The 15,698-nt window shown below is 31.7% G+C and overlaps 1 protein-coding gene across 2 annotated transcripts in view; it reads left to right on the forward strand.

Annotated features, from left to right (window-relative positions):
• The window catches only part of LOC145305855 (uncharacterized), a 42,071-nt gene that overhangs the window by 18,034 nt on the left and 8,339 nt on the right, over nt 1-15,698 (forward strand). For both annotated transcript variants that reach the window (XM_080147681.1, XM_080147682.1), the window contains exons 4-7: nt 7,216-7,288; nt 7,832-7,893; nt 8,391-8,475; nt 8,794-8,832. In XM_080147681.1, coding sequence (XP_080003807.1) covers nt 7,216-7,288; nt 7,832-7,893; nt 8,391-8,475; nt 8,794-8,832 — 259 coding nt within the window. The remainder of the gene's footprint in view (nt 1-7,215; nt 7,289-7,831; nt 7,894-8,390; nt 8,476-8,793; nt 8,833-15,698) is intronic.

The following is a 15,698-nucleotide window of genomic DNA, read 5'->3' on the forward strand; positions in this document are numbered from 1 at the left end:
TTTAGGAAAAATCATCATGCTCTCAAGGTTATGATCCCCTATTTCTAGATGTTGATGAGATTTGATAGAACATACAGATATCCAACTACTATAGTAAACAAAATTATTGGCTTGTTCTTTATTTAACATCTAGTTACTTTGCATATAAGGGTAAGAGTGGAATATAATAGAAGAAAAGCTTAAAACCATACCAAGACATTTACAAAGGCTCCAAAAAGCTAAATTTTTTCAGACCAATTTCGAGATTTTAGACGTCAGACAGAAAAAAACCTTACTACTTTATATTATCATAGAGTGATCAACACAGTTTAATTAAACATGTTATTTTTATTTGATAAGTCCAATACACAGTGTTTCATGTCAAGAACAATCTTCAGTTAGATAAATAAAAATACATGATGCTTTAATGAGCATAAATTCTATACTGTTTATTAAAAACAAAAGATGATTTTTTTTCCTGCAGTGGAGGTAAGGAACGAGTGGGGGGGGGGGGTAATTTTGCATAATAAAAAAGGGAAAGAGGTGAGGTATTTAAATTTTAGCATTTAAACTATGACTAATATTTCTTATTTAACACATAAAAAGGCAATATGTACTTTGTAGTAATGAATATTATGCATGATATATATAAAAAAATTGCTATGATATGGCCATATAAGGTTAAGTTTGGTCCAGTAAGTACTTTTTTCGATGTATGCAGTGGTTGAAGACTTCATTTCTCATGTTGAGTGATGTTGTGGTTGATTTTGAAGCATGGGCAATGGAAACACATTCTGTCAGGCATAATTGGCATTTCTTGAAGTTTTGGTTGTAAGTCGTTGCAAGGGCTTTTATTGACCATTTTAGGCTGTGTGGCTTGTTCTGTTCTTTAAGCTTTGAAATGCAGTCAGAAAGCTTGGTACCATTGTTGTTGTGTCTAAATGAGTGTAAGTGTTTGTAGTATCTGTTTTTAAAAGGTCCAGATGACAGCCCTATATATTGGTATTTAGTTTGGTTTGTTTCATCTGTGACAAGGGCTTTGTATACTAAACTTTCTGTAAGGCATTTTCCATCCAGGGGGCAATCTTGTGGATTCCTACAGTTGCAACCCTTTTCTGTAGGTAGGTTTGATTCACCCAGTAGTTTTTTGTTATGGCTTTGGATTATACTTCCCATGTTAGCCATTGTTGAATATGAAACTTTCAATGTGTTTCTGTTGTAGTATTTATGAAGTGGTGAGTTTTTTGGGAAGTGTTTGTCAACTAGCTTTAAAAACTCCTTGGCAATGTTAGTTTTTACTGCAGAGTTGTATGGAGGATTGAACCAAATTACTTTCCTTTTTCTGTTCTTTGGCAAAGTGTTTCGATTTTGTTGTTGTTGTTTGTATGTTAAAGTATGCTTGTAACCTGAAGCTTTTAAAGCTTTTTCATACTTGGCTTTCTCTGATTCAAAAATCGTTTTATTACTTGATAGCTCAGAAATTCTGTTTTCTATCATATTGGGAAGTTGTTTGATTACATTAGCAGGGTGACATGACTTTGTGTTAATGTAACATGGAGGATTTGTTTCTTTCCTGAATGGTTTGTGTGTTCCATTGTTAAGGTTTAAAGTTGTGTCTAAAAAATTCACAACTTTTATGCATATGTTTGTGGTTATTTGAAAGCCAAGTGATTTAAAATGTTGGGTGACTCTTTTCTTCAAACTTTCGGCGCCTGGGCCACTCAAATTTGTTACTGCTAGTCCATCATCCCTGTATTGGCCAATATATTGTTGGGGTATGAGGTTTTCTAGGCCATTGAGAAGGAAAAGGCCAACAAGTTCAGCAACCTCTGCTGAATCATAACTGCCCATAGCAACATCAAATTTTTCGCCTTTCTTTTTAACCCATGCTTCACCATCAGAAAATAAGAATGTTTGTCTAGAATGCATGATGATATCTACTTCATCTTGGTTGATACAGGTATGTTGTTTAGCAAAATTAATTGCTTGTAAGAGGGTTTCTTTTGAAATACTTGGATAGAATGATTCAATATCAAATTGAAAGAATGTAAGGCTTTGTTTGTTGTTTAGTTCTTTAAACCAATTTAGAGCCTCTTTTGTACTAGACCATTGGTTTGAACCGGTTTTGGCTTTGATTTCTTTGTTGACTTTTGCCAGGATGTGTTTGCTTATTTTTCCAATCTCAGTTTTTGAAGGATTAATAAGTCTGCATTTGATCCGACCAGGAAAGTCTTCTTTATGGTCTTTGATTGTTATAAAGCTTGAAGTGTCTGAAAGAATTTCAGCTTTTTTAGCCACATCAAATTTATTGGCTAAAGTTTTTGCCTCTAGGTTAGTGTTGTTCACCTCATTTATATTTACTTTCTTGTAATCCTTAGTTATGTTGTTCAGAAGTTGGTTCTTATACTGGGCTAAATTCATCTTGTATAAATTAGCTGTTTTGTCTGCACTAACTATTATGTCGGGTGAGTTTCTTATTATATTGCAGTCATTTTTGAGGCGTTTTTGAAACTCATTTGTTTGTGGACGATATTTTATGTTTGAAATTAACTTAACAAGGTCTTCTTTAAATGGTTTTAATTCGAAGGCCTCCTTATACAATGGAATAGAAAAGTTTGATTTAAGGCCAAAAGAAGGTTTATGTATATTTGTTTGGTTTGTGCATCTGGCCCAGTGGTTAAAAGAAAGATTTTTGGCAAAGTTCTGCAGTCTAAAAGCTACTTCCTTCTCGTACTTAAACCTTGAGGGAACAGGTATATTCTTTAAAGAATAATCAAGGATGATCCTGTCCATGGCCATTGTTGTTACTGTGTTTGATAAGTTTCTTGTTGATAAGAGAGCTCTACCCAGAATTATGAGGAGCAATGTGTATAAATGATCACAAGAATAACTAGAGTGCTCGATATTTAATCACTTAATAGAGCTTATAACATAGAGTGATCAACACAGTTTAATTAAACATGTTATTTTTATTTAATGAGTCCAATACACAGTGTTTCATGTCAAGAACAATCTTCAGTTAGATAAATAAAAATACATGATGCTTTAATGAGCATAAATTCTATACTGTTTATTAAAAACAAAAGATGATTTTTTTTCTTGCAGTGGAGGTAAGGAACGAGTGGGGGGGGGGGGTAATTTTGCATAATAAAAAAGGGAAAGAGGTGAGGTATTTAAATTTTAGCATTTAAACTATGACTAATATTTCTTATTTAACACATAAAAAGGCAATATGTACTTTGTAGTAATGAATATTATGCATGATATATAGGATTAATATTTGATTGGTAACCTTTTATTCATCTATGGATACCAAGAGGCAACAAGTATATAATATTTCCTATCCAACACAATACCTTATCTATGAAAGTATACCCTATGGTTTTATTATTATGATACCAAAGTGTCACAGCTGTCTTTTTAAGTTATTATATGTGACATGTTGTGATGTGACACTGTGGCTCATCTGTTTATTGAACCATCTTCACATAAGAATTTCTTACATTTACTTGCCCTTAGAAGAAGCTATGTTTAGATTTATTGATAAAATTTATTTCTCTTATGTCTTATATTTTTTCTTAGAAAAGAAAAAGTAATGATAGCCTGATATTTCAAGCTTGTTCTAAAGATATCTGATCCAATACATGAAGATAATTTCAATCTTCCAATTAAATTGTCATAATCTATCTATAATACAAAGTAGAACAATGTCTGTTTGTCTGTGTGTCTTTTTGTTTGTTTGTAGCGAAGGATCTCGCTAACCACTGAACCGATCAGGTTCTCCTTTACAGGGTAGCTTCTCATAGGTCCCGGGAAGGTTTATAACTATTTTCTTGGGGGGATGGGACACCCCCAACCCACCAAAAAAATGAAAAATCCAACCCCCCCAAAAATTTCTTTTTAAAACTAAAATCAAAATATTGGGGTCGACTAGACCCCCCCCAAAAAAAAAAAAATATTCCCTCAACCAAAATAAATTTTTTTAAAAATTTTATTTTAAATCTAAAATACGAAAAATTATGTTGATCAAACCTCTTTGGGCAAAGCCCCTAGAGGCTAAGGGCAAAGGAGCTAGTATAGAATAAACAAGGATGACAGCACCCATAAAAACAAAGCTCTGAAACAGTAGGACAAACGAACATTACCACTTGTACAGTGTCAGAACTGAATAATCAGGATATAAATGCATAAGAGTCCAAACAAAATTGTACGTATATTTGTTGAAAAACAGCTGAAATACAGGATGTTGTTTAAGGACATACTTACATTTTAAGAACTTCATTATTGAGATGCTTTGCTGATAACATTGTACTTTGTTATCCTAGGAATCAGTATTCCAAAAATAAGATCAATCGGATAATTTATCACATCAAAATTTATTGTCAAAAAAGTTAAAGATCAATATGTTTAAAATGTACGTACGGACATTCTGGTAACGATTATATGGTTGCTACGCTTCCTAAATCGTACCCAACAACTACAGGAACCACCAACGTTTGCGGCGAAGCCCCTAGTTAGCCATAATTGGTTTGTTTTGATTTATTGCCTACACTTAACTCTTATTAGTCAATCAACAATAATTGACTAATAATGTAAAGGTATAGGGCAATGGAAGAAAAAATACTATATTGAATAATTACACATACCAGTCTGGTTAGTAATGCTATGGGGTTCATATATTTACAGAAAAATTATTTGTTTACAGCTGTTAATTAAAAAAAATGACTCAAGCTTTTTAATTGTTGAGCATCTACTCTATATCTAACTTCGACGGTTCAAAATTCTATGAAATATACATACAAGTAATTGTGGTGTAATTGGTGGTTTCTGTATAAAAGGGGGAGGTAGCTTGTGCTAAAATTCCGTAAGGGTGCGAGTTTTAAGGCTTAAAATCAGTAGTAGAACGATAATATTCACAAAATATTTTTCACTAATATTTTTGTCTATAGTTCTTTTCAATAAGGAATACACATATTGAGTGAATATTATCGCTCTACTATTGTTTTTAAGCCTTACAACTCGCACCTTTGCGGAATTTTAGCACAACCTACCGCCCCCTTTGTCTCCGAAATAACCTAAGAAACATCCCTTTAGTAATTATAATCATCATATCTTTAACATACTTTGTCTGTCTGTTTGTTTTGGGGAGGGAGTGGCTATGGAATGTAAATTATAATAATAGTACTCAAAGATTTTTTTATATAAATATGCTACCTTTAATTGGTTTTTTGCAACTAGTAGGTAGTATGTAAACTTTTTTCCTTTTTTTAAAAGTAAATCTTCATGTTATTTTCATAAAGTAGTAAAAACTATGTTTGTATTTTCACTTAGTAATAAAAATTACGTAGTAAAAGGTGTTTTCGATGCGTATATAAGAATAACAAAAAAGAAGTTATTTGAAAAAGCATAAATTCTAACATAATGTAGGGAGGGAGGGGACAGTAGACTGTAAAATACACTGGTACCCAAAGTTTTAAACCAGTTTATCTTATTCGTATTTAAATGGTTGGTTCTAAACTAGCAGTGTCAACACTTTTCAACCAATAATTTAGATCAACAGAAGTAATAATTTTGTTTATTATCATTTGGAGCGTATAAGAATTTATCGTCCATTGTCTTATCCCTTTTAGATTCCTTGCATACCTAGATAATTTCTTTTTGTTGAATTTTTAAAGAGCTAAAAATATCTAACATCTGATTTAATAATTATATGTAATTTGTATGGTTGGGCCGGATATCCGGTCTGGCCGGTTATCCGGTCATTTTCAATATCCGGCCGGATACCGGATATCCAGTTATCCGGATGGATATCCGGTAAATTCCCGGATATCGAACGTTGGCCAGATATCCGGCCGGAACGGGATATCCGGCATTATAAATCAGCCGGATATCAGATATCCGGTATCCGGCCAAAAAAGTATCCGGCCCAACCCTAGTAATTTGCAAGAATTGTGTCTAAATAAGATATTTTTATTTCTCTCTTTTGTTTCTGAATCCATAAATTAATTAAAGAACAGCTGCGTTGATATAGACGGCTAATATATTAGTAGGGATAAAGGAATATGTTTTATAAGAGGTCATAGGAGGAAGAAGGGAGTATTGGGCTGTTTACTAGGCTAGCCCCCAAAGTTTTAGTAAAACATTTTCTAATTCGTTGGCTTAACAACATTGTGAACTTTTACTGAGCTGGATCTTTAAATTATTTTAGTGGTGAGCCAGATCGGGGTGCGCCAAATTTCAGCCAATCACAGCGCGGCATTTTATACAATGCTGCGCTCTCATATTGGTGGAATGTTGGATCGCCCCGATCTGGCGCACCACTAAAATGATTTAAAGATCCAGCTCTGAATTTTGATTGGATGGTTTATTAAGTTGAGTCACCAAACGTTTCAACAACTAATTGTAATCTACAGAAGGGGCAATTTTGTGTATCATCATTGGGGATGTACATCAATTTATCGGTCATTGTCTTATCCCTTTAGATCCCTAATTGATACAAACCATCAGGACGTCTGTACGTCTATTCCTAAATAGTTATATTTTGTTAGAAAATGCGCAAGTTTTTATGAAAATTAATCCACTAAAATTTATATATCCCCTAGTCCCTGGTTTATTATCTAAACTAACACCTGTACGGTACTTCCCTGCAGATACAATACAATATTCACATATGTTAACTAACAAATAACTTTTATAAACATATTTAATCTAGGTTTTATTATTATTTTTAAAAAATGATAATAGAATATTTTGAAAGATATATTCTAAAGAACTATTGTTTTAGAGACTTCGTCCCTTGCCAAAAGAATAATTGATATAGAATCCTTTGTTATTGTGAGAAATTCTCGCATACCCTGATAAAATGTTTTTCTCAGCTGGCTAATACAACGGTACCTCCAATTATCCCTCCTTACGACTTTACCCCATCCCCTTTTTTAACCATGTATGTATATGAGGACTGTATAGTAAACCTAAATTGACGACAAAAAGCCACGTATTCTATATTAATTGTTTTAAATTTGGTATTGGTATATTTTTTATGGCAATATCCCAGCCAACTATAGCCTTAAACCTGCCCTATAAAAGACTAAAATCCCCTATATCCTTCAGTACCTTTACACAGATAGACAAACATTCTGTTAAGTTTATATAAGGATGATTGATTGATAGCCAGATACAGAAAATATTTCGCGGTATTTTTGCGCATTTTTTCATAGATTTATTTTTTTGTTTCAGGTTAGCCCTGTACGTGTATGAGTATTTGCTTCACGTGGGTGCTCAGAAAGCTGCCCAGACATTCTTAAATGAGGTAAGATCGGGGATAGATACTTGGAAGATAATTAAATCTTCCTCTCACATATTTATTGATGTTCAAAGTTATTCTTGTACCTTCGGAAGCATAAAAGTAAAACAATTGATGGGGGAGGATATTTCTATCTCTATGGGGGGGGGGGGGGTGGTGACCCTTACCCACTGTCCTAATGTCTAAAACATTCCCTGAACCAACGTGAAACTTCCCTGAAAATTGTGCTACCATTGATCTGGCCGTTTACGAGGGTAAAGCGAAAAGTGTCATGTTTGACGACTTAAAAATGCGTCTAAAAGGGAAGGATGAGAGGAGAAGTAGGAAAGGAAACCACTAAGAATGAAACGTCACAGTGAGATGACACTTTCCGCTGTCCTGTTTAGGAGATCTTAATAGATATAGACATATAAGTATACATACATCCTGTTACTTTATGATATAGATTAAGAGATAGTTTTCACAGACGGACGGACGATCAAAGATACGTCGTTCTACATGTTTATAATTTTTTTCTTTATATTTAACTATTTTAATTACCTATTTCAGATTCGATGGGAGAAAAATATAACTTTAGGCGAACCACCTGGTTTTCTGCACTCTTGGTGGTGGTGAGTTGTTTTTAATCTTTTCAACCAATAAAATAGTTTTGTCATTTGTATTATTTTTGTCCCAAAGACCTCTAAAACAGTGGTTCCCACAATTTTGATAGTATCTATGTCTAAAACATTTTAGAATTTGGCATATGTTTACATTCGTCTGATTAGATTATAATCTAAAATAAGAATGACAATATCCATAAAAGCAAAGCTCTAAAACCAAGAAATACAAAAAATTTACACTTGTAGAGTATCAGAACTTGTAAGCAGAATATTCATATTATATAAGTTTAAACAAAACTGTATGCAAACTTGTATTAAAATTAGCCAAATACATGATATTGTTTAAGGACAGTTTTATACTTTTGGACTTGATTATAGAGATGCTTCGCTTATAACATTTAACCTTGTTGTCTCAGGAATTTATTATTTTAAAATCCAAGTGAATAGAATGATAAATTTAAATGAAATATTGTATTTTTTAAAATTTAATAAATAATTTTTTTCAGTGTGTTTTGGGACCTGTATTGCGCTGCACCCGAGCGACGGGACACTTGTGACCATAGCAGCGAAGCTAAAGCTTTTCATGACTATGTAAGTATCTTTCTATCTGTATGCCTGTCTGTCTGTTTGTCACTCTATAGGACACTTGTAACTATAGCAGCGAAGCTAAAGCTTTTCATGACTATGTTAATATCTAACTGATAAATGTCTTCCCATCTGTCTGTATAAAAAGGCAAGAAGAGTTTAATCCTTCTTATGTTAATTTTTTTTATCAAACTGTGCTTTAAATCCCCTGCAGGGCTCCTATATGCCTTTCTTTTCCTAACCTAACTTTAAAGAAAATACTTTTTTCTCGTTAAAGTGAAATTGCCAACAATAAAAAAACTAATAAGCATCTTATTTTTTTAGGGGTTTGTGAATTCTGGTTATGGTTCAAATGGACTTCATGTAAGTTGTATTTTTCATGTTTTTTTTTTGCTAGCTGTCATACTAGGAAAAATGTTATCTCATATTGATATCAAAAAGCTAGAAATAATCGTAACTGCAACCCTTATCAATAAATAAAATAATTCACAGCTTTAGAATTTTGAAGCTATTAAAATTGGCTGACTTAAAAAAATTAACCAATGAGAGGCCAGTATACACTGTAATTTACCAATGGTAAAACTTATAGTAGCCTCTCATTGGTTGATTTTTTTTTGACGTCATAATCTGAGTCAGACACTTTTACTAGCTTCTAGAATTTTTATTCCTAAATATTCTAACATATGGACTTATTGCTGCTGAAAATTACACCCGCCAATACAGAATTCTGTTTAAGGACATACTGACATTTATAATACTTGATTATAGAGATGCTTCGCTCATAATATTGTACCTTATATTTTAAACATTTTCAAAAATCCGCAACCGCAGCCATTTAGTTTTTAAAAATCCGCCATTTTAAATCCCTAGTAATTACTGTTTGTTTGATATAAGCAAAACGTTTGACAAAATATTTATTTTTATTTTAACCTTTTTTTTTTAATAAAATATGGTAGAATCATGTATTAACACAACAAGGACATTTTTTTCTATAAGTAATACAGCAAAATTATGTAAAATCATTTGGAAAAAAATAATATTGTTTGTAATTTGGATAAATTGTCCTAGTTAATAGTTATTACTCGCATCGTATTATAAACAGCTTTTCGTGGATATAAAATGTACAATTATTAGATTTTTTAGCCCCGAGATGCCGAAGGCACGGGCTTAAAAAACTGGTTTAATCTTATGATTGTACATTTTTATATTCGTAGAAAACTGTATATATAATACGATGCTAGACATAGGTTTTTCGTATGGATGAGAACCGGTTCCTATCCACCAGTTTCGAATGAATACGAGAAAAATAATTCTGTTTCTCTATTTGCCATTGCCACTATTTAATGTATTATATGAAGATTAATTCTTAAAAGAAAACCATGGATGACAACATCCAAAAACGTAAAGCTCAATAAAAAGAAAGTGTTAATTTTTTAGTAATTTTTGTGCTGTAATATACAATTGTGGCTAATCGGCAGGGTAATCACAATTATATGATAATTTATATTGGGTATGATACATTTTGATCGTGCCTTATTTATACGGGAATCTTCATGCAAGGTTAAAAACCAAAAGGACGATTCTAACATGCTAAAATTTGCAAATACATGTCGGACGGAAACATCCTTGATATAGAAAAGTTTGACTTGAATTAATATTAAAATGTATTCAACTATCTATTCATGTATTACTTTTCAATGAAAAAAAAGAGAAAATTTTAGAGAGAAAAGGATAGATATTCTTTTTTGAGAAAAAGTATATATAAAATTATAGATATTAACAGTGGCGTCAACAGGTTTTTGCCAAAATATTGGGAATAAAAAAGGGATAGTAGGCCTACCAATTTCCCATTTTAATGGGAAGGGGGGGGGGACCCTCAATATAATATATAACAATATACATTTCTTTTCTATTTTTCCCTCATTTTTGTAAGAGAGAGGTCAATATAAGGTAATTTACATTCTGCTTAATATTTACTAGTTACCAAACACAAAATTTTACACGGGGTTGGCAGAGATTAATCTTCTATTGACTTATCATTAAATCCCCGGGAAGTGACTGTATGAAAAGGTTTTCAAACATCAACAGATCTTAATTCTAAGATTAGAGAGAAAAAAAACAAGGACGTCTATGTCTAATAGCAAGGCAGCAATTTTTTTATAATAAGAAAATAATTTAATAATAAACAGAAAAGTTTTAACAAATAGAAATCTATTAATTTTATATATATTCTAGAAAAATTCCGATTTAACATGTTTTTGAATAATTATAAAAGAAAAACAATAGATTACTACTGTCGCTTAAATAATGATAAATAAAAACACCCTAAGTATACTACTAGACATGCAGAGTTGCTACGTATCTTTTTTTGAAGTTAATTTCAATCTAATGCTAGGATAAAGGGCATATTGAGTCTAGAGAAAATTTTCTTGAATTTAGGATTTCTTATTATTTAATGTTTTGATTCTTTTTGAAGAAGCTTTACATGGTCTTATAGTGGATTTATGCTATTTTTCTATCCTTTATTACCCTTTTGAATATAGTGCCTCTCGATGCAAGTGACGCAGCCGCTAGTCTTTGAAGTAGTAAGATTTATTTGTCTGAAGCCAAAGATCTCGGGAATGGCTGGGTTGTACATTCCGTGCACTTGTTATAAAAGTCTTGAGGTGGTTTTAGCCTTTTTTTCTGACGAAATTTATTATTTTTAAAATTTCCAAGTCTCTTTATTCCTGATCATAGTGGCGTTAAATCCTCTGATTCTTCTTAAAAAAGTAATTATTTTGGATTATTTTTATACAAATTCTAGCACTTTCCCTTAAATTGCTTAGTGAACATGGAATGCCCCCCCTTATTATTGAATTAATTATTGAATTAATTTTATATTAAAGAGGAGAGGTCAGTGATTTAAAGGGATAAGACAATGGCCGATAAATTGATATACATCTCCAATGATGATAAACTAAATTACCCCTTCTGTAATTTAAAATTAGTGGTTGAAACGTATGAACACTTACCTTAATGAAACAACAAATCAAAATCCATTTAAGTCCCCAAAGTTGTAAAGCGAACGAATAAGGAAACGTTTTTATAATTTTTGGGGACTAGTGTAATAAACAGCCTGTTGTCATTGTCCCCTCTCTCTCTGAGGAGAGGTAATTTTATCATACCTAACCCTAGCGGTGGGTCCCCAATACTAAGGGGATTTTACCCTCTACCCAATAAAACCTAACCTGTGGTAAAATACAACACACTAAAAAAAACCACCCTTTTTAAAAATTTTCTAGGGGGATTGCTTTGCTTGACTATGAGCTTTAAGGGAAACCTCCAAATCTCTACCCACACAAACACACAGTTGCGCAGCTACTCATCAAGTCCAATTTGTCCGTTTGTCGTACTGTCATTTATCGTGTAATTTAGATTAGTTGTCCCCCTCCGACTAGGAATAGTGCACATAAACAAAACTATGTTGCTTCTTACTTAATCAAAATTTTTATCTTTCTAAACGTTTTAGAATTTACTATATTAATGACAGTTACAGCATGCATGCTTATGTACTATATTTTTTGGGACATTTTTCCTTTTGACTGGCAGAAAACTTTAATTTAGTCTCTTTTATAATATTGAATTTATTTCTTTTGAAATCAACGCTTTTATTAGACGTTGTCATCCTTGTTTAATATCTTTACATTAAAAAGGGATTTTAATTTTTTTCTTCTTAACCTTATTTTTAAAATATTATATTTTAACATTTTTATTTTGTCTATTAGAATTAATTACTAAGTTTATTAAAGTAAAACTATCTAAAGTAATAAATATAAAATCTCAGTTTTCTTTCGAATTCGAAGAAAAGGCAAGTCTGCGATTTGAAAAAAATGTTGTTAAAAAGGTTTCAGATCAATTGAACAGTTTTAAATAGACGTATGGACTTTCTGGTTACGGTTATAGAGTTGCTACGCTGACTAAATTTTCTAACTGTTATAGGATTCATCATGCAAAGTTTGGTATCGGTAGGACAATTCTTATATGAATAAATAAATAAAGAGCTAACCGTCACACAAAAAGAGTAAACTGTTATGGACCGATCCTAATTATAGAAAAGCTTCTCTTTTAAAAATAGACTTTAGATGTCTGTCATTATAAAAAGCAGATAATACGACGCTTGTCTTATTGACCACCCCTCCCCCTTATGATTTGATAAAAATGGAGGAAGGGATAGTTTATCTTTTGTTTGTTACTTACTTTAAGTCAGGTTAGGTTCGGTACCTCCCGAATTGGACCCGCAGGGCTAATCATAAGAAAAAATAACCCCCTCCATGTTTTTCAATATATTAGAAATAGGAGAGGGGGTATCACTTTGCTCAACAGGTGCTTAGTATGAAAGCTTTGAAAATCATATTGAAGGAATAAATGGACTTACAAGCGGATCACAATTATAGAGTAAGGGGGGGGGGGGCGTAATGAAATCTAAACTTAAACAGTGAGCAATGTCCTTGTGAATAGACACACTGTAATGGAAAAAAAACCTAAGAAAAAAACATTTAGAGGTTTATTTCTACATCAAATTAGACCAAAAAAGGCCTAAAACCTCATTTCCGCGGGGTTTTTCTTACCTAACCTAACCCCAAAAAAATTTATTGGATTTTTTTTCATTTAGATGTAGTACCTATTAGACTAGGCTTATGTACCAAGTTTCAAGAATCTAGATTAATATTTAGACTATTTTAAGTTTAGATGTCATTACGCCCCCCCCCCCCCCACTAATAATTATAATTACAATTATAAACATATTTTTTTCTAAATATTAAATCTGTCTTTCAATTATTAGTATTTTTTTGTAAGGTTATTGATCTATCAATAATACGTTCATAATAAGTAAATACGTTGATGTTTTTTTTTTATCAAAATCAATAATTTTAATGAATTTTTTTAAAAATATGTAACAATAAAAGTTTTTTTTATATTTTTGCATGAATAAAAAGTATTGAATCCACATTAAGATTACAATAATTATTCGATAAAATAAGTACAATAGACTGTAATACAGTAATAATCAGTGGCGTGCACGGCGATTTAACATGGGGGTGTAAAACTTGAACAGGTGAAAAAAAGGAAACACTTTTCTTCTAAATATTCTGTTTAAAGGGGGGGGGGGGTAAGACTCCCCCAGACCCCCCCTTTCGCACGTCACTAATCTCAAGACAGTCGTATGGACGGACAATCTCATACTATAGAGTAGCTACACTACTAATTAGAATAAACTTATCAAAATTTAATGTTTTAACGCGCAAATAGTTTCTTATTTTCAATATTTTTAGTTTTAACTCAATTTATATGAATTTTTTTGTTATATTTCTACAAAATTTCTTGTTTATTTGCTCTTAAATGACAGAATAAATTAGATAACTATTTGAATAGAAGCTCTAGTACTTATCAGTAATAAATATATAAACTTTAGATCCGTAATCCATTATCTTACCAATAGGAAAACAACTTAGGAACAATTAATGGTTATTTACACATTTTACACATTATAAAAGGAAATTTTTCCAAAAATTTCATGGATCAAACAATTAGATTGACTAGGTAATTGTAAACAAACATTTTCGTCTGCTAGAAACTTCTTTTAATTTGGACTAATTTCTGTGTCTGATCGACCATCAGGGGCGATATAAATCTATTGAATCACTCAGAGACATTGGCTAGTAGACTTATTCTATATTTTTTTCTGATTAGTGTCTATATTGTAAATCTATATGCTACATGTTTGAATAGTTACTTTTATAAATTTTGGGACATTTGGATTATTCAATTACTTTTCAAATTGCTCTTTTTAATATAAAAATAATCGATGCTGTGCCCCTAGCCTCTAGTATGTAGGCAGTGGAGGTTAGAAAAATAGTCTACAACCACTCAAAGATATTTATAAATCTTCCCTGGATAGTACAATCAATTCGGACCAGTATTTTCAGAGATATTTAACTTCAGACAAAAAAACTTACTGCTTTTTTATAATTATGTTATCTATTCTAGATACTCATCTACATGAGTTTAGGGACATTGTAAAGGCTATACCTATATTTTCTGTGATTAGATTTCTTCATTATAGGTCTGTTATAGACTTTGGGCTAGAGTGTGTTTTGGGACATTGAATTATTTTAGAATTAGTTATCTTTAATGTAAATCTATTGGTTACCCATATAAGAGTTTACTATTGAATTAGTTGTCTATAATATTACTTTATTAAGGAACAATAACAAGATTACCCCCTTATTTAAAAGTATTAGTTATCTACTTTTAAAATCTATTTGTTCCCTATATTTGACGTAAAACAAATATGAACCATTCACTGCTACCATTGTTCTTATTTTCAATTTTAAAATTTCATAAATTCCCACAATTCCGTAATACGTTGTTGAACCGATAATAACCACCAACAAACCAATCTTGATTTTTAAAAGCAATGGTTTAATTCATTTAGGATTATTAGAATCGTCCCAATCGATTTGAAACTTTCCATGATGATTCCTGTGACAAATAGATCCTAACGTTCAAATTAAAAAAGCTAGGGATGCTGTCATCCTTGTTCAATAATAAAATGTATGTTAGGTTATCCTATTTTATAAAGTATTTAGGTTTTTCTGCTTTAGATTTCAATAACAGCTGAACTGAATGAGTTCTTTATTATAGGGAAATTTTCCAAGATGGTTTTAAGCTATTTTATTTTTATTCAAGACTTGGGATGGTTTTAGGCTATTTTTTTTACTATTCGAATACATTACTTTGGCTCTACAGGTTAGGGGCACAGCAACTATTAGCAATAGGGGAGGTTGGGGTCATAGACGTCCAAGCTTTTTATTTTGGGGGGGTTAAAATGGCGCACGAGCAAATTTTTTTTACCCCCCCTGTTGGCAGGGGTAAATTTTGTTTATCCCCCCAAAATTTACCCCCGGGGTAAAATTTTAGGGGGGGGGGGCAAAAATTTTTTTGTTAGAGATTTTTATTTTGGGGGGGTTATTTACCCCCCCAAAATAAACATAATTAATTAACATAATCAAATTAAACCGGCTAAACATAATAATTAATCAAATCAAGATTTCTAAAAAAAATTGTATGTATCTGGTTTGATATAAAGATGAAGCAGGAAAAAAATCTATTTATAGCAAGGTTTCGTGATTTTACAGAAAAAATATAATATACCTTTAAATTAAATCAGCTGGTTTTCTTCCAGT

Source organism: Acartia tonsa, chromosome 14 (assembly GCF_053477335.1).
Source record: "Acartia tonsa isolate MP-2025a chromosome 14, ASM5347733v1, whole genome shotgun sequence".
Taxonomy (NCBI): domain Eukaryota; kingdom Metazoa; phylum Arthropoda; class Copepoda; order Calanoida; family Acartiidae; genus Acartia; species Acartia tonsa.